Source organism: Falco rusticolus, chromosome 2 (assembly GCF_015220075.1).
Source record: "Falco rusticolus isolate bFalRus1 chromosome 2, bFalRus1.pri, whole genome shotgun sequence".
NCBI lineage: Eukaryota > Metazoa > Chordata > Aves > Falconiformes > Falconidae > Falco > Falco rusticolus.
Genome location: NC_051188.1, coordinates 64,825,578 through 64,851,246, shown reverse-complemented (window position 1 = coordinate 64,851,246; position 25,669 = coordinate 64,825,578). Strand labels below are relative to the sequence as shown.

General features: G+C 44.8%; 1 protein-coding gene across 4 annotated transcripts in view; it reads left to right on the top strand.

Annotated features, from left to right (window-relative positions):
* ADPRHL1 (ADP-ribosylhydrolase like 1) overlaps positions 1-25,055 on the top strand; it is a 38,235-nt gene extending 13,180 nt beyond the window's left edge. For 3 of the 4 annotated variants that reach the window (XM_037375804.1, XM_037375806.1, XM_037375805.1), the window contains 6 exons: positions 1,378-1,503; positions 4,093-4,233; positions 7,297-7,424; positions 11,029-11,161; positions 12,266-12,419; positions 18,277-25,055. In XM_037375804.1, the coding sequence (XP_037231701.1) occupies positions 1,378-1,503; positions 4,093-4,233; positions 7,297-7,424; positions 11,029-11,161; positions 12,266-12,419; positions 18,277-23,050 (5,456 nt within the window). In that variant the 3' untranslated portion in view covers positions 23,051-25,055. Of the gene's footprint in view, positions 1-1,377; positions 1,504-4,092; positions 4,234-7,296; positions 7,425-11,028; positions 11,162-12,265; positions 13,125-18,276 lie in introns of those variants that run through there. The other variant, XM_037375807.1, reaches the window with a different exon arrangement.
* Positions 25,056-25,669: the final 614 nt, after the last annotated feature.

Below are 25,669 nucleotides of genomic sequence, written 5' to 3'. Positions count from 1 at the left end.
CCCCTGGCGCTCTGCACCCACAGCAGCCACAGCCCAGGGGAACAGCTGAGGGCTCTTCTCAAAAGAGGTGACTAGAAGCCCTGACCCTGGCTCTTTGGCATCTGCTGCTTCAGTTCGCTCCAGCCCATGAATTGCTCCTACTACACCATCAGACTGGCTAACAGAGATACAGCCTTTCTCCATGCTGCCTGTCTGGGAAAGACAGAGAGACTGTGCTCCTAATGCAGGGTCCACAGAGGCTAAAATTAGGTGGCATAAATATGCCCGTTATCTTCCAGGGGCCAAGGAGAGAAATGCTGATTGCTCTCAGCTATACCCAAGGTCACAGGGAAGTGTGATTGAGCAAAGACAGTGCTGAAAAATGCCAAGTACTTTGAAAAATCAAACCCTATCTATCTCAGGGTGGGCTCCTGCAATGAGTTAATGCTTTTTTGGGCACATTTGTCTCACCAGTTGCAAAGAGGAGATAATCACCTCACTGGTGTCTTGCAAAGATAAGCTCATTAAAACTTCTGTAGCATCCTGATATTACTGTGATAAGTACCACAGAGAAACTCATTAGTAAATTTAACTCTCCATTCAATAAAGCGTTTAAAAGTTGAACACCTGGAATCATGCACTCAATGCCGAGGACTGAAAGAAATTCTGAATTAGCTATTCCATAAATGAAGTCTGTGCTGCACAAGGCAGAAATTCCCAAGACCAAGCTCAGTAAGTGTAGGCTGTAGCGTGAGTGTGCTCACAAGCACTAATTCAGGTCACACGGAAAACCTCAGCTCTGACATTGCCCAGCTTAGGATGATTTGGCTCCATAGCCCTTGGGTTCTTTTTGGACAATATTTTAGTATGTCACAGAAACTATTTTAACTACCTGTGGGACTCTCTAGGATGAAACATATTAAAATTGAAAGATCAACTGTGATACTCATATAAAGTGTTTTAATCATGATCTCAGCATGAAGACTACTAAAACAAGCGGATAGTAAGCGTGTATCTGTTTCTCAAACTTCTGTTTCTAGTGCTGGCATCTGGAGCAAGCAAAACGGTGCTTATTAGCCAGGAATGAGTAAAGATAGCATGAGAGTTTGAACAAGGTCTGTGAACGAGAAAGCACACTGCTTTCTGAACCCACTATTCTCTTCATAGCACTTGAGAATATTGGAAAATAACTGTAAAACCAGAATGGCTGTGTAGAAGCAAAACTATTTGCAAGAAACTTCCAAAACTTGTAACTAGTGTTGCATGCTAATTTCCCATTCCCTGGGGAGTTCCCACACATGAGTTGAATTGATAAAATGTGCTTGTTTCACATTTTATCAACATATTTGTGTACTATTAGTCTCCTTTAAAATGCTTGGCATTATTTTTTTACTTTAGGTTCTGGATTTGGAGCATCCACAAAAGCCATGTGTTTAGGGATGCGATACTGGAAGCCGGAAAGGCTGGAGTCGCTGATTGAAGTGAGCATTGAATGCGGACGAATGACTCATAACCACCCTACAGGTAATGCCCACTGACGTATTGGTGTGCTGATGTCCCTAAGGCTGTGAATTCACCTGGTTAAATTGATTCTGCTTTGCAGACTCTAAGGCCTTGGTTTGAATTTTGCTTGAGTAGTATATAGATGTATACAATATTTACATAGGATTATGTATTTGCTCATATATTATGCAGACAACAACCTCAGGCATAGAAGTTTTCCTTCCTAAAATACCAATAACTAAAGAGTCCAATGTCTGGATCGTGTTCATGTCACTTGCCCTGATCAAATTTTAGGTTTCATGTACATCTAGATGACTCACTGTTATCAAGCGAGTTTATGGTTCAGGAGATAATAACATTTTTCTCTTGACAGGTTTTGTCATATCCAATCACTGTAGGCAAAGGTAGAAAGCCAAAAAAAATCTAACTCCACACATTTTAGGACACAATCTGAAACGTTCTCTAAACAAAACATAAATAAATAGATTTGAAGTTGTTTTGAATATTCAGGTCTGTCATTCTGATAATTTTATGCTGTGTAAGTGTGTATTCGTTCTGTCTGCTTTAAACAGCAATAAATAAAACCATAATGAATGGTGACATGTTCAACACACTCAGTGCTCTGAAGCAGTCAGAAAAGCCATCAGGATGGTATAATATTAGAGGAAAAGAATTCAAAGCAAAGCAGAAAATAGTATTAAGCCAATATATAAATCTATGGTGCATTAGCAGCAGTAAGACTGCTTGCAGTTCGGGTCTCCCACCTCAGAAAGGACTTAGCAGAGCCAGAAAAAGGCAGCAAGGAGCATCCACCTTGTCAAACACCTTCCGTACAAGGAGGCATTTCACCCAGAAGGAGTTTTCAGCTGGGGAAAGAGGCAAGTGGCACAGCGGGGAGGTGGAGAGGAGGGGTGGAAGGGCCACCATGGACCTCACCGCCATTCTGAAAGGTGTCAGGGAAATGTCAGTTGCAATTCTCATAACTCAAAGTCTGAAAAAAACCAACTGATGTGTCAGTCAGGACTGAAACAAGCAGACAAAGGAAATCCCTCCCTGTGTGGTGCGCAGTTAAGCCACAGACCTTGCTGCTACAGGCAGCTGCAAAGTCCACAGATACGCCTCTGTTCAAAGGGGATCAGGCAAACGGACAAGAAAGGCTGTCACCATTAAAAGCAATCAAGCTGTGTAATTAAAATTGCCCTAGAGCTACTCTAGAAGCTCTGGGGTGTGGAGAAGCCAGGCCAATTAGGCTCGCTCCCTATTGGCATAATTTGCAGAGCCAGAACCCTCTGCTGGGGCTTGCTTCCTTCCCTGGTGAGGGGCAGCAGGCTGTGCGAGGGCTGCTGCAAGGAGGGGGAGCAGGGTGATAGCAGCAGGGGGAGGGGGCTGCCTGGGGAACAGGCAGAAAGAGACTGCCAGCCCCCCCCCAAAACCCTCTGGGCACACCTCAACCTCTGCCACCCTCTGCAGTGACTTGTCCCGCTGCCCTTTGCTTCACCCTCTAAAGCCTCTGCTGCCGCCCTCACGCTGAATGTGGCACTCAAGGATCCTTATGGCAGTTGGGTTAGATGCTCCCTACCCAGGTGAGGCCCTTTGAGCTGGCTTTACCTGGGGTTTTATTCTTTATGAAAGCATCTGTTAGATTCTGGGTTAGATGTGCCTTGGGCCTGGAGCAGTATCGCAGGTCTTATGGCAGAGAGAATTAGTAATAGTCTCATCTGGACTTCTAACCTCCTAAAATAATTTGGGTTTACCTTTAGCAAAACGCACAAAGTTCATGCTTACCTTACTACCTCTGCGCACGAGTGAGCGCTTTTGTACCCATGCACTGAGATGCACACGCGTCAATACTTCGCTCACCTGGGGCTTGTTTAAATGACTGAGTTGTTTGCTTAAGTTTCTTTTGCACGTTGCACGGGGTTGGTTTTGTTGCCTTTGACGGAATACCATGAGCACAAAAAAAGACAAGAAATGAGCCCCTCTGTTTCTGATATCATGGAAGTGTTCAGTGCCCATCAACAGCAAGTTCATCTTAAGTATATTCATTTCCAAAGTGGAAGACGCAGCTAGGCAGACGACAGCATGTCTTGGACAATTGCTTCTTTGGAACATGGGCTTGTCCCCTTAGAGGAAAGAAGCAATTGTCCAAGCAGGACATGGACTTGTCCCTTTAGAGTAAAATGAGCCAGAAGTAGTGTTAGATCTAACAACCACAGCCCTTGGGCTGGATGAATCTGTAAGTGACGTGGTATAGCTTGTAATTGAATCACTTTGCGCAAGTCAGTTATTTCAATCAGAAGATTTTTGGTATCACATTAGTGGATTATGTTTATTTTTGAATGCTACCTCAATTTCTGTCATATCACACCACAGAGAACAGAGGCTCCCTTCTATGTAAAGTAAGTTGTAACCCAATGGGCACCACATGTTAGCCAAGGATCTCAACATGCCACGAGCCAGCCTGCAAACGGGCAGGGATAGGTCATATACATTCATTAATCTTACCCAACAGCCATGAGGCATTCCACTAATGATTTTACAAAGGACATGACAAGGATGGTACAAGCACAGACCGTGCATTAATTAATCATTTCTACCAATGAATTCCAGGCTTTCTAGGGTCCCTATGCACAGCTCTCTTTGTGGCATATGCAATACAAGGGAAACCCCTTGCGCAGTGGGGAAGAGAGATGATGAAGGTTGTGCCGATGGCTGAAGAATACTGCAAGAAGACCATTCGCCACATGGCAGGTAATGTATCTGAATCAAAAGAGTTATTTTTCTTAAAATTATGTTTGCTAAAAAGACACCAAAGAGACATCGCTCCCCAGTCTGTCCATTTTGCTGCTTTCCCCACTCTCCCATCTCCACAGGCTGCCCTTCTGCTTTCTCTGCTCAGACTGTCAGCTCTTCACAAGTGGTACCACCTTCTTCTACTGTCTGTTAGTTGCCTGGTATACTAGTGGCAAAAATACGAAGAGAAATAGCAATGATAATGCCCTACTGCACAGTTTTATTTTTAGGAAGTCTTCAAAGATTGCTGGGCAGGGGGGAGGGAGGAAATGATATTTAGCAGGTTATTAGGCAAACTAACTGCTGAGATATGAATTATTCATCTCCCTTCCATCAGTTAGCACCATCTAATATTTTCCATAAGAAAACCCACTGATGTTCTTCATTTTGCCTGGAAAAGTTCACCTGCAGATACCACCTGACCAAGAGTTAGCTTTTGACCACAAATCCAGATTTGACTTGTTGCTTTTCTGAACCAATATTAAAATACAACCTGTTGTATCCTTGTTTTAAAACAACTGAGCATAGCACAACTACTGAACTTGACATTGCTACTTTACTAAAGTATGTGATCTTCACGGCAAAGGTATTTTAATCCCCTCTTGCCAGGGAGTGAGGCATTTGCAACGGTGAGACCTGCCATGGACAGACAAGTGTTGTTACATTAAACAATCGAGGAAAGAGGTTTTCCTGTTAATCTCAAGGGGCAGCTGTTGAGAAAGATTGAATTCAATGGAAACCTTTCCTTGAGAGCACTCAGAAATGAAGATTTACCCAGGAAGGAAAGCTGCTGCTTTAAAATCTGAAAGGAACACCAGGGAGCCTTTCTGAAAGACCCCGCATTTTCGTCTGTGCCTCATGGTGCACCAGGATTTTTTTAGCCGAGACCTATGAGGAGCAGGTGCAGGATTAGCGTGAGCGAGCTCCTCTCTGAGTGGCTTTGCAGCAGGTCCCTGTCACTCCACCCGAGCAGGACCCCTCAGCATGGAGGTATGCATGTTGGACTCCTGAGGCACGCTCTCCGGCTAGTGCCCATATTGTTGAGCTTCATCCTATTTTGGTAGTGGGAAAAATCTCCTGCATTAAGGTTAAGCTACTTGGCTGGTGAGATGCACTGCAAAGACACCCTGCCAGAGCCTTCCAGTTTTAGAAAACTCTTTTTTAGCTGCATTATCCCCCATGAGGAACAAACACAGCGTTCAGTTGCAGAGGGCTTGATTCAACACACCACTCCAATACTCAGTTGCAATCACTTCCCAGGTAGTCCTGTGGGCCTAAATGTGACCATCGTCTCAGGCTGGGCTCAAGGGATTTCTGACCATGCTACAGGTCGCCCATGCAACACAGATCTCCTGCAGCTGCTTTATCCCTTTGTTTCTGAACCTGTGCATTGGAATAATCACACTTCCTTGCTTGTTGAGGCACTTCATAGCAAACATTTGGTTTTGATGCATTCATCACTTATGGTTGTGAGGGAAGTAGGGGAAGAAAAAAAAAAGAAAGAAACCTGTCAGGTCACCTGCATTTCTAAAAGCAGTCTTGCAACCAGCTGCTGGAGTGGGTGCTGGTAGTTCACTTCAACTGCCAACATTTTCTTCATGTGACTTTTTTTTTCCCCTCAAGATGCTCTCTTGGCCTGATGGCTGTGAGTGCACTTTCACTCTGTTTTCTAACCCCCACCCTAGTTTTTTAGGGTTCTAGTGAATGGCTTCCTTGTGATCAGGCAAAACTGGGGCATGGACTCAGAAGAAGGGCAGCTGGGCATTCACCCGCATAGAGGGCATGTGGCTGAAGGCTCATCCCTGTCTGGGGCTGGGGAGCCAGCAGCCTTGGGAGACTATCAGGTCCTACAAGGCAGCTTGGATTTTTTTGCAAGGAGTTGAACTGCTTTAAAGATTTTAATTGCCAAAGAGGCAATTTAGGCAAATAAGCAAAATCAGATTACGTCCTTCAGAGAAATTGGCTGTGTGCATGCTCCTCAGCCACTTGCAGCACACAACGGAGTGACCAAGCAGGACAGAGCCAGGGAAAAAATGGCAATGCTCAGTTTTATTTTAAACTGTACACCAGCAGTCCCATACTGAATTGCTAGTTTGCCTTGGCACACTTAGCCGCCCGGTCCATGTCACTGCTTTCTAATTCCATATCCCCATGGGCTTCCCAGGCCAGGTTTCACTCAGGCCTCGTTTCTGCAGACGGGTGCATGTGTGTGTGCTTAACAGGTCGGGGTGACTTACACACCTTTATAATCTTTTATAAAAAGGTTGAGCCAGAGCATTGGTTTGAGAATAAACTGAATTTCATAAGATTATTTACACGCACAGTGTTAAGCGTGATTAGAGATACTCTTCCAATAGTGACAGAAAAAGGCGAAAGACCTATGGTTATTAAAAAAGGCTTATTTCTGTGGGCACAGATAGCAGATGTGTGTGCTGTTTATCCCTTCTACTACATTTGATAGGTATTATAATATATGCAAATGGAAAATTTGGCCTTTCCTATCTGCCTTTTCCTGAAAGATCACATAGAAACTCTGTGAAAACAGAACAGAAATACTGGAGAAATTACGTGATTAAAAAGTGATAACTGAGGCAGGAGGCAATTTGCATTTAGGACATGTAAGCATTTTCAGATATTCTTTACTCATAAGAAAGGAATATAAAAATTGGCATAATATTGATTTTTTTTCTCTTTTTGTTGACTCTTACCTTTTCTTTGGATCATTTCTCAGTAAGTTCTCTAAAAATCTCATATTGATGTATCTTAATGTAATTTTAATACACCATAAAAATACCACAAGACTGAAAATATTCCCTTCGTTCACATCTTCTGTTTCCAGTTAGATGTCCCACTCCATATTAAAATGCATACTTAGTACCTAAGCCTGCTTAATGTACATTACTGTAAAATACCTAGGGTTCTGGGTCAGTCGATACTGTAATTTTCTTTAACATGTATTGAAGTAAAACTGAAAAGATTGCCAAGATGAAATACTTCATCATTAATTTCTTTTGTATTCAGAATATCAGGAGCACTGGTTTTATTTTGAAGCCAAGTGGCAGTTTTATTTGGAGGAGAGAGAAATCAATGAGGAAAATCAGAATAAACCTGTCTTTCCAGACAACTACGACGCAGAGGAGAGAGAAAAGGTAACTGGAATTTCAGGAAGCGCTCGGAAAGCCTTTAAACCCAGAGAGGTATTTTCAAAGAGACACACCAGGATTTTTCAGCTGTTCCCAGTGCCAGAGTAGTCAGGAAGTCTTTCTTTTTCTTCAAGCAAGAAAAAACAACTCCCATTCTTGGCCCTGGTATGTGTTAGCGTAAGAAAGCAGTTGTCACCAGTCCTGGGGTTGCTGCAATGGGAGGAAACATGGCAGAGAGGCCGACTGAATGTCACATGTATTGACACCCAGAGCAGGCACAAAACGTAAGCCACAGCTATTTGAGGGTGGAGAGGGCAAACATGTCACTGGATGGATCCTAATGGAGCTGTGGCCCAAGTCCCACAGAAATCCCCCTGGATACTAGGAGCTGGACTTAGTCATGGTCCTCTGAACAGACGACAGCCATCCTACACAATTCTCTGCCAAGGCAGGCTGTGCCCAGACTAGTTTTAAGTGTCTCAAGAGATGGTGTTTCACCACGTCCCATGGGATACTACTTTATAGCATACATGATCTTTCCTTTGCCTCATCAATTCTGGTTATATTTTCTTAACTCAAGAGAAAGAATGTGTCTTCTTCCCTGGTGTTCACAGCTTTCTGATATGTGCTGGCACCTCTCAAAACTCTCCACTTAGCAGCTAAGCAATGAGTCTGTGATTCTTGTCACCCTTTCCCATAAATCAATCCTTTTTCCAGACTATTAAAACAGTTCTATTCTGAGAAGTCAATTAGTATATTTTTAGGTGCTTATCTATGCAGTGAAAGGTGCCAATGGAAGATAGATTGACTGTGGATAATAAGAAATTGCTCACTCTAAACATAAAGAATAAATCCCCTTCCAGGTTTATTTATTAATTCAGTGCCATGAATTCACTACCAGCTTTTTGTTCCTTCCAGTTCTACCAGAGTCTTAGCTTTAGGAGAAACTAAAATAGTATTTCCCCATGATCATTTCAAGAGAGAACTGCATGAATTCCTAACGCAGAAACAAAATTTACTTTCACCACCCCAGCCCAACTAATTTAGCCTATTGAGCTATTTATTTTGATGCACAACAAAGGTAAATGTTGCTTGACCCTCAAACTCCACCGCCAGCCAGAGATCACAGCCTGACAAAAGTCCAGAGACTTAATATGCTTGTAAGCTGAGCATGTTAATAGCCATGGAAAGAATAAATGAGGAGAAGGTCACCATCCTGCCTGCCTTTTTCCCAGGAGTGTTTTCCTTTGCATTCCCTCCAAACTAGCAGGCCACTTGTGTCTGGAGGTATAGCTGATCGCCTTTCTGCAGGCCATTACTAAAGCACCAATATCTGGCACCACTCTTGCCAGCAGGTCACTGTACACATGTTCCTGCTTGACCATGTGCGCCTTTTCGCAGGCATGTACCAGCTTAGGAGCTGTGAAAGTGAAGCCTTCAAATGTGGCTTGGATTGATCCAAGTACATCACAAGGGCAATTTCCCTCTCTAAAAGAAATGACACCTCAAAATTCTAAGCAGCAATGGTCACATTCTCTATAAGCAGGTATACAGCTTAAATTTGGAGAAAACTAGAAAAAAGGCAAATTACTCCTTCTTGAATGGATAAATACAAGATGAGCCAATGTAGGATAAATCATTTTTCAGTGGTACATGTTTGGAACATACTAGATACACAGTCAGCAGGCAGACATTGCTCTGCACTTGAGGTCAGCCTTGCTTCTGCAAATAAATCTGTCACCCTGCTCACTTTCCCATGCTGGACACGGTGTGTGACCCAGGCCAATTAGACTCTGAGGAGCTCATCCCCTTAAGATGGAGTTGCTTAAACCAGCACTGTGCAAGGACCCAAAAAGGGGTGGAAAAGGAAAAGGAAAGATGGAAAGGGAGTGCTAGCCAGTAGTGGGTCAGCTCCTGGAGGGTGAGGAAGTCAGAGGCAGCTGTGATTACTGACTGCAGGGGTTTGCAGCGAGGAGAGGACCTGTGAATTACCTCCAGGGCTTGGCAGCAGCTCAGTGCCTTCAGCAGGAAGGAGTGGGTATTGACACTCCAGTCCACGCACTCTGTGATACGGGTCCTTGCCCACCCACCCTAGGGAAGCTGGGCTGGTGCCACACGACAGGGCTGCGAAGTTTGAGAAGGGCTGCCTTGGTGCAGTTAAGTCCCCCCAGGCTCGGCCACGAGGACATCTATCCCTAATGTAAAGTTGTTTCAGCCAGGTGGGATGACATCAGACATGTGCAGAAGCGTATGGGGTCTTAAGGGCTAAATGCAGGAACACTTGAGCCTCCTGCCTGCGCACCCAGAATAGCACCTCCACGCTTAGTCCTCTTGCCTTTGGTAGTATTACACATGGGCCAGTACTGCTCCACCAGCTTCTGAGCTGCAGCAAGAAGGCTGGAAAGTTTGCATGTGTCAGAGGACAGGATAAAGACAGAAATACTTTATAGATGGGGAAAAAAAAACCCCCACAACCAAAAACAACCAATCAACCAAACAAACAAACAAAAACCCCGACAGCAGCAGAGTAAAGCTGCAGTCCAACTCTGCTTTGTTTGATGTATATGCACATAAACCACAATCATGTGTGTAATGGCTGAGGGTAACGTGAACAGATATAAAGGTAAACCCTGCATATGGGTTGCAGAAACCAAGAGCCAGCCAAGCAGCAACAAGTGGATCTAATGTAATGAAACTTAAAGTTCAGGAAACAAAGCTGCCCATTTCCTTTAAAGGGAGGTACTATTTTACTGTAAATTTATCAGCGTTGATTTAATTTGGGGATTTGATGCAGGAAAAAGTGAGTTCTGGAGCTACCTCTTCTAGAGAAAATCTGGTTTTCCTCTGCAAACCTCTCTGTGGGTTTGGTTTTTTTTTCTTCTTTCTCCTCCTGAGGAAGAAACTTTTCTTACATTTGCAAAGTATTTTCCCTTTTATTTAACAAATACTTGTAGAAGAGGAGGGAAAAGTCTTGTCAAGAAAAATTCAGAGAAGGGGCTTAAGATAACATAGTCTGAAATTGAGCCCCTAAAGAAATAACTGAATTGGAACTTTTCCACCCTCCATGTAAAACTTGGCTAATTGAAACATTTGCAAATGTGTGACAAGGGGAGTTGAGAATATTTCCAAGAGGCAGGAAAAGGACCGACAAAGTAAGTCCTTACCAACCCGAGTTTTTTAAATAATAAGATATTTCAAAGGTGTGAACTTGGAATCTATGTCACCTACTTTTTGGCCTTCTGGGCTTGCTTAAATTGAGCCAGCTTCATGGCCAGCCAAGAGCTTGGTGCGTTAAGCTGGGGTGCAGGCTTACACCTGCACCTCGGGCACCACCCGTGCTGCGGTAGCTGCGGCCGTGCTGTCTCACCCTGTGCCGCAGGCAGCGGTGTGGGCAATGCGGGCAGTGCGGGCAGTGCGGGCAATGCTGGCAGTGCAGGCAATGTGGGCAATGCGGGCAATGTGGGCAACAAGGGCAATGCGGCTGCCTACTGCCTTTTCCCCGCGAGGTGAGCTATTGCCACCCAGCAGGGCAGAAGTCACCCTGGCACAGCCGTGTGCCTCCCGCCCCCATTGTCAATGCCCTACCTTGATGCCACCGTCTCTCCCACAGACGTACAGGAGATGGAGCTCCGAAGGCCGGGGGGGCAGACGAGGCCACGATGCCCCCATGATTGCTTACGATGCCTTGCTGGGCTGCGGCGGGGACTGGACGGAGCTCTGCAACCGCTCCATGTTCCACGGAGGTGAGGCCCCCCCTGCACCTCCCATGCTCTGCACCCTTGCCAAGGGTGGGAGAGAGTCCTCCTGGCTGTCGGCTGCTGCTGTTGGCCGATCTTCCACGTTGCCTGTTGTATCTGTGCCCCTGGTTTTACCCACCAAACAAACCCCCTTCTTGTAGCAGCAGCTGCCGCACAAGCCATTTACGGTGCTTTTCAAATGCTATTCCATCCAAGTCTCATGGTTTCGCCAGAGGTGCACAAGGAGTAAATCCAGCATGGCTTTGTAAAGGGCTGGCATCTTCCCCCACCAAAATGTTAGTCCCTCAGGTAAAGGAACCTCTTAGCTGCACATAGCAAAACCAAGTAAGGGAGAAAAATAATACAGTGCCCAACCAGTGCCAGGCAGATGAAACCTAGCACTTTAAAGCACACAATTTATTACTTCTACAGCTTCGCAAGAGATAACTCTCTCACTGGCAGCTGCATCCTGCTGGGCTTTCCAGAGGGCCAGCGTAGCTGGGGGGAAAGGACCCCAGCCCCAAATCACTCCCTCCCTCCCAGCCTGGCATGGGCCCTTTGCAAAGCTGCTGGGTTGCTCACTCGCCCCAACACAGCGGTGAGAGCTCACAGCCCCTCACCGCAGAGCCCAGCAGGCACGAGCCCGCGGGCACTGCATGGAGCATCAGTGCTGCTCACCATGGCTGGAGGCTTTAAAGCACGTGCAGTGCCACACTGTGCTGTGAGGAAGGAAGAGACACTCCAGTCCAGGACATTTTCTGTGTAGCAGGGAGCCCTGCAACTACTTTCCCCTCCTTTATTCCTAATGATGGCTAGCTGCTCACAAAAGCTGCTGTGTTGGAGTGAATTTTCCCCACACTGTAGAAGCTCCTAGCCCAGGAGCACATGCTGCAGAGGCATCATCACGTGCTTGCCTTGCTCCCTTCCCTGGGCATCCTCACCTGTGCTACCGGAGGCAGTACGTGGGGTGGTGCAAGCCATTGGGACCGACTCACCGTGCCACCACCATGCCCCCGCAGCAGTTTTGTATTTCCACCTCTGTGCAGCACAGGTTTGGTTCTGTATGTGCTGGTGACACTGAGACCATTGCAATTGTGCTTAAACCTGCAGGAGAAAGTGCAGCGACTGGGTCCATTGCCGGCTGCCTCTACGGCTTGGTTTATGGCCTGAGCAAGGTCCCCAGAGGCTTGTACCAGGACCTGGAACAAAGGGAGAGGCTCGAGTACTTGGGCGAGAATCTTTACCGGCTATCCATGGAGGAAAAGTAAAGCGGCTTCTGCCATTTTCTCTTTCTATAAAGACTATATCAAACGCTGTAGATAACTGACCGACATCCATAGCGAAGGAATTAGTCGAGAGTTAGTAGGTGAAGATAGCTGAATTATTCAGGACTGATATTTATGGTCTTTGTGGTTTTTTTACAGATGTAGTGATTTCTGAGTATAAAGAGTGCTGCTCAAACCAGTGAGACAATCTCAAATGGAAAAAAATAAATGAAACCTCTTTTGACTGATTTCAGTCTAACTTGCTATAATACCACTTCCTAAGCAGCTGTGACCAGCAATCACACATATGAAATTAATTTTCAGAACTAATGCTTTCCTGCAAAACTAATGGTAGGAGCCACTTATGGGGATATTCTCTGTATATTTGACAATCCTTTCACCACTGTGTTCCTCCTTCTTCTCAAATCTAATGTGTCTGTGACACTTGTAAACCTAATGTCTCACGGATTAGCTTTTAATAAACCACTGAACTCCACACCAGTTCTGTGGTGCAAGGTATTGTTACAATTGAAGCTTCCAGAAAAGGAAAACCCAACACTAAAAATACTCCCAAGGAACAGCAAAGCTTCAGTGTGTCTAAAATTTCTGAATTATGCTTTTACTCTTCTTCAGTCTTCAGAACAAAAGGGTTTTTTTTAAATATAACTGGCTGAAATGTTTGTAAATAAATTAATCTTACACTATTTCCTAAGCATCATTCTTTATTTTTAGATTGAGCAGATTACATGTTGCTGTATCAGTATCAGAAATTTTGGCCGAGGTCTTCAAGCAGTTGTAATAGGTCAGCAGTCAGGCTGTGATACATTCCACAAGTCTGAGCACCACAAAAACCTCAAGAAGAAGAGTTACAACTGCTTTACCTTTTTCCTCTTTCCTCTTTCCTTTTTCCTTTTTTTTTTCCTTTTTCCTTTATTCCCATTTTTCCTCTTTCTTGCCTTACTTTGCCTTGCCTTGCCTCACATGTCCTCTCCAACTTCTTCAACTTCTTCTTTTCCCTTTCCTTTTCTTCTTTCTTTCTTTTTCTTTCTTTTTATTTTTTCTTTTTCTTTTCCTTCTTTTTTTTTTCATTTTTCTTATCCTTTTCCTTTTTCTTTTTTCTTTTTTTATTTTTCTTCTCTTATTTTCCATTTCCCTTTCCATTTTCTTTTTTTTTCATTTTCCTTTTTCCCCTTTTCCTTTTTTTCCCCAATGTTTTACTTTTATTTTTCAAGAAAACCAACAAATTATGATTCACTTAAAAGTTCCTGCAAAGTAAATAGTAAACCCCGGTGAAGGAGATTCTGATGCCCCTACAGCAGCACGGGCACAAATCTGGAATCCTCAATGAAATGACACAGAAGAAGTGAGCGCAGAATCTGTCCCTGGTGTTTAAACTTATGTTTTACCTCAGAAGTTCAGAAACTGAGGTCTACATAGCACTTTCCAATCTCCACTTTGAGTAAGTGCCTAATGGTGTTGGTTTCTCCTGTCCTCCTCCAGCTGCTGAACTGTGTTTTAAAAAGATAGCTAAAAATACATAAGTACTTTCCTACTCCTTTTTCCATGTAAGCAATTGCTGGAATTGTCATTGGGATGTTATGTGGCAGAAAGAGGAGCAGGTGATGCCTGTCATTATGATTAGCAGCCTGCATGACAATATCCGTATGAAAATGTTTTCTGTACTATGAGCTGTTGTTTTAGCATGTTTTCTCTTGGCAGCTTTGCAAGGTGCTTTCATGTTTGCTTCAGAGATATGTGGGGGGGGAAAAGGAGCATTTGGTCAGTAGCTTTTGATTTAAGAGAATATCAAGACTTTATAAAAACATTCCTTCTAGTTTAGGATGCCTCTAGCATACCTGTAATAAATTCAGCAGTAGAGAAGAGAGAAGAACATATCCTGCATAAGGTAGGATTTTTCTCTAGTATTTTGGCTTTTCTTCTTCCCTTAGAAAAAAATAATCACAAAAAAAGTTGAAGAGCATTCATAACTGTTCCCACTTTACCTTCAATCCAGGCTGGGGAGGACCAAGTTTTGTTTCAGACAAGTGAGAGAAACTAATTTAAAAGGTGGTTCCCAAAGACTGAACCTATAAAGCATCATTTCTGCAGCTGTTAAGGCAAGCGGCGTGTTGGCCACCATTTCACTGAAAACACTATGAAGGCCTGTGCATCCGTCCGAGCAGGCAGAGCCAATCCCGGTTGCCTTCCTTATCTAGGGGCAGGTCGTTGGACCAAACACCACGGCAGAGCTGGGCAGTGACGGAATGCCCAGGGACGAGGGGGCCTACGGGATGCAGCACCTCACACGCTCCAGCTTGTGGCCATTTCCCCAGAGTCAACCAAGAGCAATCCATTGATCTCTGGCAGCTTCTATGAGTTGGACAGTGGTTTCCAATATGTTTTCCTGTCTTTTGATGAAGTCTCTGTAGTGCTGCCTTCTCCTGCCGCTGCCCCTGCCCTGAGTGCTGCCCACACAGTAGCTAGTTCTTCAGGCTGCCAGGGCGTGCAGAATGGTGGTTGGATATTTCACATGTAATTCAGAGTGGAGGGACAGGGCCTTCTTTTCTCCACATCGGAGACTAATCCAGAAGCTCCAGCAGCCGTATGCTTTTAGCAGACACCACAGGATGCCACCACACCACACTGCTGAGCAGCCTCCAGACCCCTGGCTGAGTGGAAAGGCTGGATGCGGTGGTGCAGGAGGGTGCATACAGGGCGGTGGGACAGTGCCAGCTCCTGTCCCTCTGCCGTGGCACGTCAGCTTTCCTCTGCTCCACAACACAGTGGTGTCTGCTGCAGAGGTTTCCCTGGAGCAGGCCAGCCAGCAGGATAGGGTTGCACTGCTACCTGTTAGCATATCAGGCTGTTGCCACTCTGATGCTGCCATGCTAAGTGTCAAAGAACAAATAACTAAGCTGCCTGTGTTATGCATCTTAATTATTCGTGGGCCAAGAAGACAGGAAACTTTTGAAGGTGGCCTTGTCTCCTCTGGAGGTCCAACTGGTCTGTCCTCCAGACACTGAAAACCATGCAGCAGCACTTCCAGAAACCAGCAGCACATTGAGGCACCATCACGCACATTAGAAGCAATAAAAACCAGTGTCTCCATGGGAGGAGAGGAGTGAGGAGGCTGAAGTCCACATTAGGCCATTTCACAGCATCAGGGAGGAACCCAAGTATCTGCCTTGTCATCTGGCAGATCCCTCCTTGTACACGGGGGATACCTGCCTAGTTCCTGCTGGCCATAGGTGGGAGTAGAGTTGGCTATCCGTAGTTGATATAGAGGTTACTATAATTCATTGATAGGTCACATAGTTTAAGAACAGCAGGATGCCAGTTGGGAAAAGATGGTGAAGAAATATTAGGGATGATGTCTTGGTCTGTTGAAAATGGTGGTCATGCTCCCAGACCTGAGAAATCCTTTGATTTCACCCTCCTTCCCTGAGAGGGAGGCATGGTGTTTTCCAAACATTGGGACAACACAGACTCATCACTACCCACATTTTTTGTGGTGGTCACAGAATTCAGTGTCATTGTACCACAGCCCTTGCACAGAATGTATTTCAGATTTACACAGTCATGATGCTGGTTTGCAGGTGAGGTCATCTTGGAAGACCTGCACATGCCCTGAATAGGTGCCATAGCTGTTTGATCATTTTCTGCTGCTTGCTGGTAAATATGGATCAAATACTCAACCTGTGCAACATGTCTTGGTACTTTAGGCAATGCAGTACTCCCACAAATGCTCTATTTCAGATGGCATCCTGCAAGAACACTCCAGCATAGAAAAGGAGAATCCTGAACAGGGCTCACCAGTAATACATTTTAATGAAGCTGTTCGAATTTTGTAGCTCATAAGTGACTAATGACTGTGAATATTCCTTGCAGAGAGGGTCTGATCTTCATCCCTTCACAATCAATAGTGGTTTGGCTGTGCTGACCTCACTGAAAGCAGGACTAATCTATATTTTACTGTAGCCATTTACTATATCCAAAGTAGCCCAGGAGGGAGAGGTAAGCAGGGCATCTGGTTCCACTGCTGTGTTGAGAGATCAGAGATAACCTAAATCACGCTGGCTGATGGCCCCACATGTGTTTCTGAATGCACCAGGCACTTCTTAGGGGGGAGACAAGTGGTCTTCTGCCATGGCAAGCTTTCAGTCCAAATATCAGCAGACTGGCTATAGAAAAGAGAGTGAAGCAGGATACTTTTAGACAATTATACCGTGAATTCTGTTTTTTTCTTTATTTTGAAAATTCTCATAGTTGTGACAAATGGGGATCTTGGTGTAACATGGGAGCCTTGCCTCTTTAGCTGTGGTCAGTTCAGTAAAGGAAAGGCTGGGTGTTGCCCCATTATGCACGTGAGAGCATGCACCTGTGCTATGCTGAAATGTGGTTATTCCCAATAAAAACCTTTGAAGTATTGTTTGTCACATTAGACACGGGCCAGTTGTCATGCTTTTTTCTTTTATTGGCCTTTAAAAATATCTACAAAGTCATTATAAATAGACCTTCTCCCATTCAAGATGGCAACTTCATCCCACTGCTGAGGGATGTAATTTTCAACATGTGCGTTTGAAATGCAGCCAAGTGAAATCCAAATTTTACGACTTGACTGGACAAGAACTAGCCCCCCACTTTGCAGTCTCCATAATATCGCAGGGGGACAGGCAGGTCCAGTCTCTTCCCGAGTCCATGGGGTGCCAGCTGCTGGGGCACAGCTGGGCCTTCCGCACCTTTCGAGCCTGACACTCCCTAAAGCATGAGCCTCTTTGCAGCCTTTCTGCATTTTCTACATGTGGGCTTAATTTAAAGAATTTTTTATTCCACTTCTGCTCATAAAAATTAATCCCCTCCCGGTATGCCGGCTGCATTCTGCACATGAAGCTATTTCACTGCACAGTGAAGTAACCTTGCAGCTTTTCATGGTGTCAGACAGCTGACACCTCTTGCCTTTCCCTCTCCTAGCCCCAGCTATTGTTATTGACTGTAGGCTCCCGCTTTTGTGCTGGGTTTAGTATTTAGTTCAGTAACTGATCCACAGCAATTAAAGCATTGCCTAAATCCCCAGCTGTCCAAGCGTCTGATTCTTCAAACTCAAGTGTAGGTCCAACGTATCAGCCTTCTTCCTCCAGATTAAAGGGTGTTGTTGTCAAGGGACATTGCCAGTGTGGCTGTTGTGATGTTACCCTTCACAAAGCAGATTTAAGAGCATAGTCCTGATGTGGGGTTTCAGAAAACAAATAATCCAAATCCTGTGGTGTTTTTTTTTTAAGTCTGGAGAGGTACCTACTGACTTTTAACCTGTGCCAATAGCAAAAACTATCAGCTGCACATTTGTGCTCCTCAGCCTTGAAATTTGGTTTTAATGGTTTGACTCTGTTTTTGTAACCCAGAGGCAGAACTATGTTTTCCTGCTAACTGCGTTCTCATCAGTTTTATCTTTGCCTATGCTTTACCTAGCAGGAAAGGAAAACACCTTCCTTGTTGCCCTCTCATTAGGACACGGTGATATTAAATGAGTGAGGAGTGGCCCAGAGGAGATGTGGTCACCCCGACGAGCGTTGCTTGCCCACCAAAGCGCTTCCACTGCCCACAAAGCGCAGAAGACAGAGCCGGCAGTGCCATATGGGACCATGCGAAGCCCTGCGCGCTCCTGCTACACCATGCCTCACGAAGCTTGTAAAGCACTTTGCATGCTTTTTAACAGGCCACTAACAACAACTCTCTTGAGAAGTTATAAACTGGAGTATTTTTTTCCATTTTACGCGCGGCAGCATGCTATTAAAGCAAAGTTAAGAGGTAGCAGCAATGTTGATGATTGAAAGAACATTCATGTTTTCTCTTGTGCAGCACAAAAAGCACACGCTTTTGTGGAGATAATAAGGTGCTGGTAGACCCTTTGGTGCTGAAGAAGAAGCTCAATAGGATGGCAACAGAGCAAGGGGCCTTTGCTGTTCTCAGCAGCCTGCTGCTGTACGTCACCGAGCTCGCAGCTGGCGACCCACAGCTCAGCAGCAAGAGGACAAAATGGGCGGAAGGTAAAGAAAACAAGGTGAGTTGTAACAAGCCATGTCCAGATCCAAACAGGGGACAGCATCCCACCCGGTTTCAGCTCTTGCGGTCCAGGTTTCTAAACAACAATCGCGAGCCATACACCAAGAAAAGAAGAGAAGTCGGCAAACTGGTCATTAAGGAGAAGCTGTGGGTGAGCAGGGCTGGTAACAAGCTGGACAGAAGCAGAGACAGGAAAGGAGATGGAAAAGCAGTGGAGGAGGATGCAGACACGGTGCCCAGCGAGAGGGCCAGGTGGAGTGGGAAAAACACGGTGAAGAGCATCCTGAAGAAATTTTTAGCTGCCGAAGAAAAAGAAGCCAAGGAGAAGTCTGCCATCTGGAAGAAGAAAGAGGCAAAGAGTGGTTTGCCCAAAATAGTCAACAGGAGTTCGGTCCTGTCCATACTGAAGGAGCAGTTTGAACGAAACGCTCTCTGCTCAGCTGCAGAGGTGAAAGCGCCGGTCTTGCGTAAAGCTGAGAAAAAGACAAAAATCTTCCCAAAGAGAAAAACTATTCGTAAGCCAGAGGTCAGAGTGCTGCGCACGGCAGCGATGACAACCACAGGCATAAACAGCCCAGAGTCCCAATATTTAGTGTGCTCCACAGTCCCGGTGCCCAAACTCAGCATTGCTACCGAAATTAACCATCCTTGGAGCTGGTCAAAAAATAATGCTGCAAAGCAGCCTTTCAGTCATGACACACCACTGAAGGAAAAGGGGGGATCCAACAAAGAACCTGGTAAGAACAAAACACTGGCAAATGCAGCACAGGACAGGGAGGACAAGGAAGAGTTACTGGTGGCACCTGAGGCCATATCTGATGTAAAGGACCGTGCTGAAGCTAAAGTAGATTCCACAAAGCAAGCACCCAACTTTAATCCTAATCTAGACAGCTCTTCTTCTACCTGTAAAAACAAAGCTCCTGCAGACAGCATTCTTCCCTTGTCTGATCATAGTCTAGACTGCAACAGGCATAACATGACAGCTGGGCCTGATACATCTTCACTGTTGTGGATTACCAATGCTGGGCAACATGTTAAGGAAGACAACCCACCTTCTAACTTGCCTTACTCTAGCACAGCTGAAGGAGCCCATGAGCGAAGTCCTCAGGATACTGAAACAGGTGAGATTCCTGAAATAACTATGTATGTATACAGTTCAGAGGAAGCTGACACAGAGCTCACAGAGCCAGAAAAAGATATTTTGTTTGCAGGCCAAAAATTTTTTCCAGAGCAGAAAGCACTGGAAAACACCCTGCCATTTCATTCTCCAGGAGTTCAAGCAGCTTGTGAAGTTGAGCCTCTAATGGAAGATCGACAGCTAACTGCCCTAATGCCAGCTTCTGGCAAAAGGCCACCAATAGTCCAAAAAAAGATACCAGGTTTAAGAGGCAGATGTTCTGAGGAAGCCAAAGAAGGAGCGAAATATCACAGTGAAGACAAAATATCCTCTACTTCTGGCAAAAAAGATAGCGATGTCCCAACTAAAAAGGAAGAAGAAAATAAAACACCCAACAGCCAAATGCAAAATGAATCCAAAACCAAGCAGCCACAGCCTCCTCAAATGCTCAGCCCACAAAATAACTTTGTTAATTCCAATGCAGACATAGCACATCCAGATGCAAATCAGACCAAATCCACTCTCTCCTCAAATGAGAGCCAGGAGCAGAAGCCTGGTGCTGCAGAAGAAGAGCACATCTCTTCTCATTTGGAAAAGACACAATGCCCTCTGCCAGGTGACTTTGTGAAGCAGAGTTCCTATGTAGCAGAAGATTATTTTGGGAAGGACAAATTAAGTTCATCAAATGAAGCAATGAATCATGCAAACAATCGGGCCCTGCACAGGAGTACCTTGACAGACCTGGAGACCTGCCACAAACCATTCAAATCTTTCATTCAGCGTGAAGAGGCCACTGCAGATGAGATGCCCTGGCCTGACTCTGAGGTAGGGCAGTCACCCTCCTCAGCCCCTCTGCCAACACAAATGAGTGGGATTGCAGGACAAAGAATCCATCACACTCTTGGAAATACCCCAGCCCTTCCACCTATTGATCTGGTGAGACAGGGAGCTAGTGATCTGGGGGATGAGCATGGCTCTGAGAAGCATCCACTACCCTCTTCAGATGAGTTGACAAACTGTGGGAATGATACAATGGTGGAGAAGGAAACTACGTGTGATTTGAAGAACCAAGTGCTGTCCCCAGATCATGCAACTGAAAATGAAACCTCTGCAGCTGAAGAGACAAATACATGTCAGGGATTTGAGAACTGTCTTTCACTTTCAACCAAGAAGCCAGGAAAACATGAAAATAAAACCGCGCTAGCAAGAAAGCCCCTATTACTTTTGAAGAAGAACCGAACACCAACTTCAGATGACACCATGAAGCAAGGAAGTGATATGCTGGAAAAGAACCTGTTTCCTTTATCAACTGAATTGGTCTCAGACCAGAAGAAGCATGCAAAAGGTAGAAATAAGGTTTCCATACATACAAAGGATAAGCTTGTGTCATCAGATGACAATGGGAAGCGTGAGAGTGATAGGATAGAGACAGATGAGAGAGAGGAGAGAAATGTCTTGCATAAATCTGAGGAGGAACAACTATTCACACCAAGGGATACAGTGTATCATAGTAATAACTCCTCAAATGAGAAGAATGCTCATAGGCCTCAGACATCCCAGTTACCTTCATCAGAGCGTGATACTAACAGTGAAGGACTGAAAAATACTGGGCAGAGTTTGAAGCATCTAACACCTTCAAGAGATTCTGTGAAACATGGCCATGATACGACAGTAGATGAAGATATCTGCTGCAATAATGGGGAACACCACTTGTCCTCATCAAATGAACCAATGAAACATGCAAATGACATTGCAGGGGAAAAAAACGTCAAGTCAAACTTCAAGAATTATTCTATGCCACCAAAAAATACATCAAAGCAGGACAATAATGAGGAGGAGAATACCCCTCGTAATTTGAAAAATGAACCAGTGCAACATAAAAAGAGTCATGAAGGAGGGAAGAATACTTTGTGTGATCCTAAAAATCAAATTCCATTATCAAATCAATCTGTGAAGCAAGACAAGAAATTGTCTCCTCTAGAGACACAGAAACAGACGTCTCCTCTAGAGACACAGAAGTCACCAGGTGACTTTGTAAAGCCTGAAACTAAGCCGGTTGAAAAAAAGACTAAACATACCTCTGAGAAGCTCCAGTCACCTTCAAACAAAGTGCTGAAGCCTCAAAAAAGAAGTTCTTCAGGAGAGAGGAAGCAAAAGACACCAGCAGCAGAGGATATCAAGCCACCTGAAACAAAGGCAGTAAAAGAGGATAATGAGCACCAGCATTCTGGGAAGTACCAGCTACCTCCTTCAAGAAAATCAGCAAAGCCTGAGGAAAACAATCCAAGGGGAGACAAGCAGCAAACGAGATTTGAAGATTTTACCATGCCTGATGCGAATGCTGCAAAAGAGAAGGACAAATTTCCAAGTTCCAGGAAGTACCGATCAGTATCGTCAGAAACATTGGTTAAGCCTCAAGAAAATGACACTCCAGAGCAAAAGCAACAAACATCAGCTTCTGCAGGTTTTAAGAAGCTTGGTACTAATACTGTAAAACAAAAAGGTGGAGATCCAAATTCCAGGAAGTCACCTTCTTCAAGCAAAGTGCTGAAGCCCCAAGAAAAAAATACTTCAGGAGACAGAAAGCAAAAGACACCAGCAGCAGAAGACATCAGGTCACCTGAAACAAAGGCTGTAAAAGAGAATGATAAATACCAGGGTTCTGGGAACCATCAGGTACCTCCTTCCAGGAAATCATCAAAGGCTGAGAAAAATCCTCCAGGAAAAGAAAAACAACAAACTGTATCTGAAAGTTTTACAAAGCCTGATGCAAGTGCTGTAAAAGATCAAAGCAAAGATCCAGGTTCTGGGATGCGCCAGTCCCCATCTTCAAATTCACTGGTGAAGCCTCAAGAAGAGAACACCACAGCCAAAACTAAGCAATTGCCACCACCACCTGATGAAAAAACAACTTATAAAACTGGTAGTCCGGAAAATAAGAGTGAATCTGAGAGAAGAAAGAAATATCAGCTACGCTTTTCAGGTCAATCAGAGAAGCACAGCAATGACGGCTCAGGAAAGGAAGGCCCTGTGGGCAAGTTCAAGAGCTACCAAGCTCCCTTGCCAAGTGATGGCACAAATTGTAAAAGCAATACCAACCCAAAAGAGAGCAGTTTTCTTACCGAAGAGAAGTTCCCCAAATCATCCTCATTTCATGTTGCAACAAAAGATGAGGAAAATCCTGCTGGAAATAGAAAAAAACAGCCTGGATTGAAGAAGTACCAAACGCTCTCATCAAAGAATTTGGTGAGGTGTGAGAAAGATATTGATGAAAGGGAGGGGAGCTGGCAGGCAGCTGGCAAAACAAGTGAGAAAAAAGCAGAACTGGAGGACTGCTCTAAAGCAGCGCCACTCTCGAAATACACAGTAGAAAGCTACAGTGAAAGACCCTTAGATTCATCTTTCAAACCACTGATCATTAGAGTAACCGACACGTTTAAACATCAGAGCTAAAAAATATGGCTACAGCTTAGGCAAGAACTTACAACTGGTCATGGCACCAGTTCTCTTGATCTTTCTTTTTTCCCTCACTCTCCAGGGCATTATATTATCATTTTTTAATCACAAGGACATTGATGTGCATCTATCTGAGCTGGGCTTTTTTCTTTCTTAAACTTTAGCCTGAAGACATGAATTAAATTAATCACTGCAAGTGAATTAGCTAATCACTGAATTAATCATCAGTTTATAAATTAAATATGAGAAGGGTTTTGAGATCAGCGTGAATTCAGCCCTGCTCCAGACTCTCCCTGCTAACTAATGGGTTTTGTTTGTAACAAAGACGACTGTTCAGGGTGAATTCTATTTGTATTTACTTATTCTAATGAAACTCTGCTAGTACTTCTTCCAGGAATGGTGGTAGGCAGTGTCAGCTTTAATTATGTCAAAACCCACTTATTCTAAACTCTGCCTTTTCACAGATTAGCAGGAACTGTTGATTTATTGCTGCACTGAGTGACACTTAGCAAAAGTAGTGAGGGAAGGAGGGGAATGCTTCATTTATCTGCAGAAAAAACCTCAAAGGACATTGATGCTACAAGAGGATTTACCATGAATGCAAATGTTCAGCCTCATTAATATTAATATTGGAAAAATAGTGATTTAACCTCCTCTGAAGCTATTTGCACTTTGGCCATACACTGTATGCATTATTGCTGTAAAGATACAGCATTTCAAGGGGTTCTTAATTACTGCAGATGCAACAAGTGTAAGAGCTCAGAAAAGCTCGAAGCTGAAAGGCCCTGAGGACCTCTCCTGAGGACAATGTAAGCCAGAGAGACTCAACACTTTGCCAGGGCAATTCAGCTCTTCCTGGGACATCTGTCCCACTCCAAAGCCTGGGGCACACAGACAGGAGGCAGGTGCCACAGCTCACATTAAAAGTCTTAGGAAGCGTTTGTTCTACAACGCAACGTGCAATGGAGCAGTAAGAAGCAGCCGGTGTCAATGAACCCTACTAATGGGACAGGATTTTTTGTGTTTACAGTAATAGCTGCTTCTGCGCAAAGTTTGTGTGTGATGAATGTTGTTTTGGAGAAGTGAGGGCAGGATTGCCACCTTGGGTGCCGTAGCAAAGCTGTGTCAGGCAGAGGAATCTTACAGTACCACTGTCCCGTATGTCACTTAAGCTTAGCGTTGTAACCATGTGTTCAGGTTAAAACTTACTGTGGAGGAACCCTAAAGGCATATTCTAAGGTCCCACCTTCAGAAAGCTGCAGAGCTATCCAGAAAGAGAGAGGATTTGCACAAGCGAGATCCTGCTCCCCCATGGCAGTGACCTGCCTTCGATTTTTACGACGCTTTCCAAGACTTCACTCTGTGCAGCCTGGGGCTGACCATTCCTCCAGCCCAGGCTGGCAGAACGCCCTGACCCACTGCCAGCGAGGGGACAGGGAGAAGAACAGGCTGGCAGCAAGCTGAGATCAAACCCGTCTGCCAGCACAATGCGCGTGAGTCACATACGTGACAACTGGGCTGGCCCTGACGGTGATGCTGCCAGGAGGAAAAGGGGACATGAACATCATGTCCCCTGACCACTGAAAAGGCTTAGAGTTAGACTTCTTTCCCTTCACAACATGTCAAGAATTTGGCTTTCTGGCATCCAGAGGCTCACAAAATCAAAATCACGTTTGTATTTCACACCAGTCCTCAAAACAGAGGCCCAGCAGAATTTATTGGAGATGGAAGACTGCCCTTCTGTGCAGAGGTGTGCAGAAATGCAGAGGTGCACTTCACCCACTGAGCTTTTATGAGCTGGCAACCATAAAGCCCACTTTGTACTAAACCTAAACCATAATTTACTTTTTATTGTCCATGATTTCATTACCCATTTGAGAAAGTTCCTTACAACATAGAGCGTTTGCACCAGACTTGAATAGTAAATGCTCTATTAGCTGGCTTCTCCTGCCAGCACAGGAGAGGCCATTTTAATTATTCTTTTTCTAATCTTTTAAAAGACATTTACGGGGGGGGGGGGGGGGGGCTTGCCCCTTATTCACACCTGGAAATCACTACCCTTTAAAACTTAAAGGACTTCTTCTGTCTGCCAGAAAGTTACCCAAGTGTTAGGCAGGTACCCTCCAGGAGAGCCAGTCAGCGGGCACCGGGAGACCCTCAGCTGTTCCAGTTTACACCGCAATGTCTATTTTTCTCAACAGAGATAAAGCACCAGGAGGCTAAAACACAGCACCCTGTGTTCAGGACAATTCCCGAAGTCATCCTGTGGGGATTAACTTTTAGGTTGCTGCATGCCTTAATCTCCCTGGTAAAATGTAAATCACCTATCCAAGTCAATTGGCCATTCCTCCCTGAAGTGCACTTAAAATGTGACAGAGATTTGCACTGAATGCATCCTTAAGGGTAATGCCTCACTTAAGGAAATCACTTCATTTCAGGAGTTAACACAATTAATCCCTCAGGAAGGAGAGAGCAAGGCCTTACAAATTCCTGTGGTGATGGCTGGAAGAGCAGTAGAAACTCGGTGTGTCTTGCAGTCAACAGTCCAAAACAAGCCACCCCAGACCATGCTGACAGGAAATTTAGCACTGGTGATAAGCAAAGAAATGCCAGAAA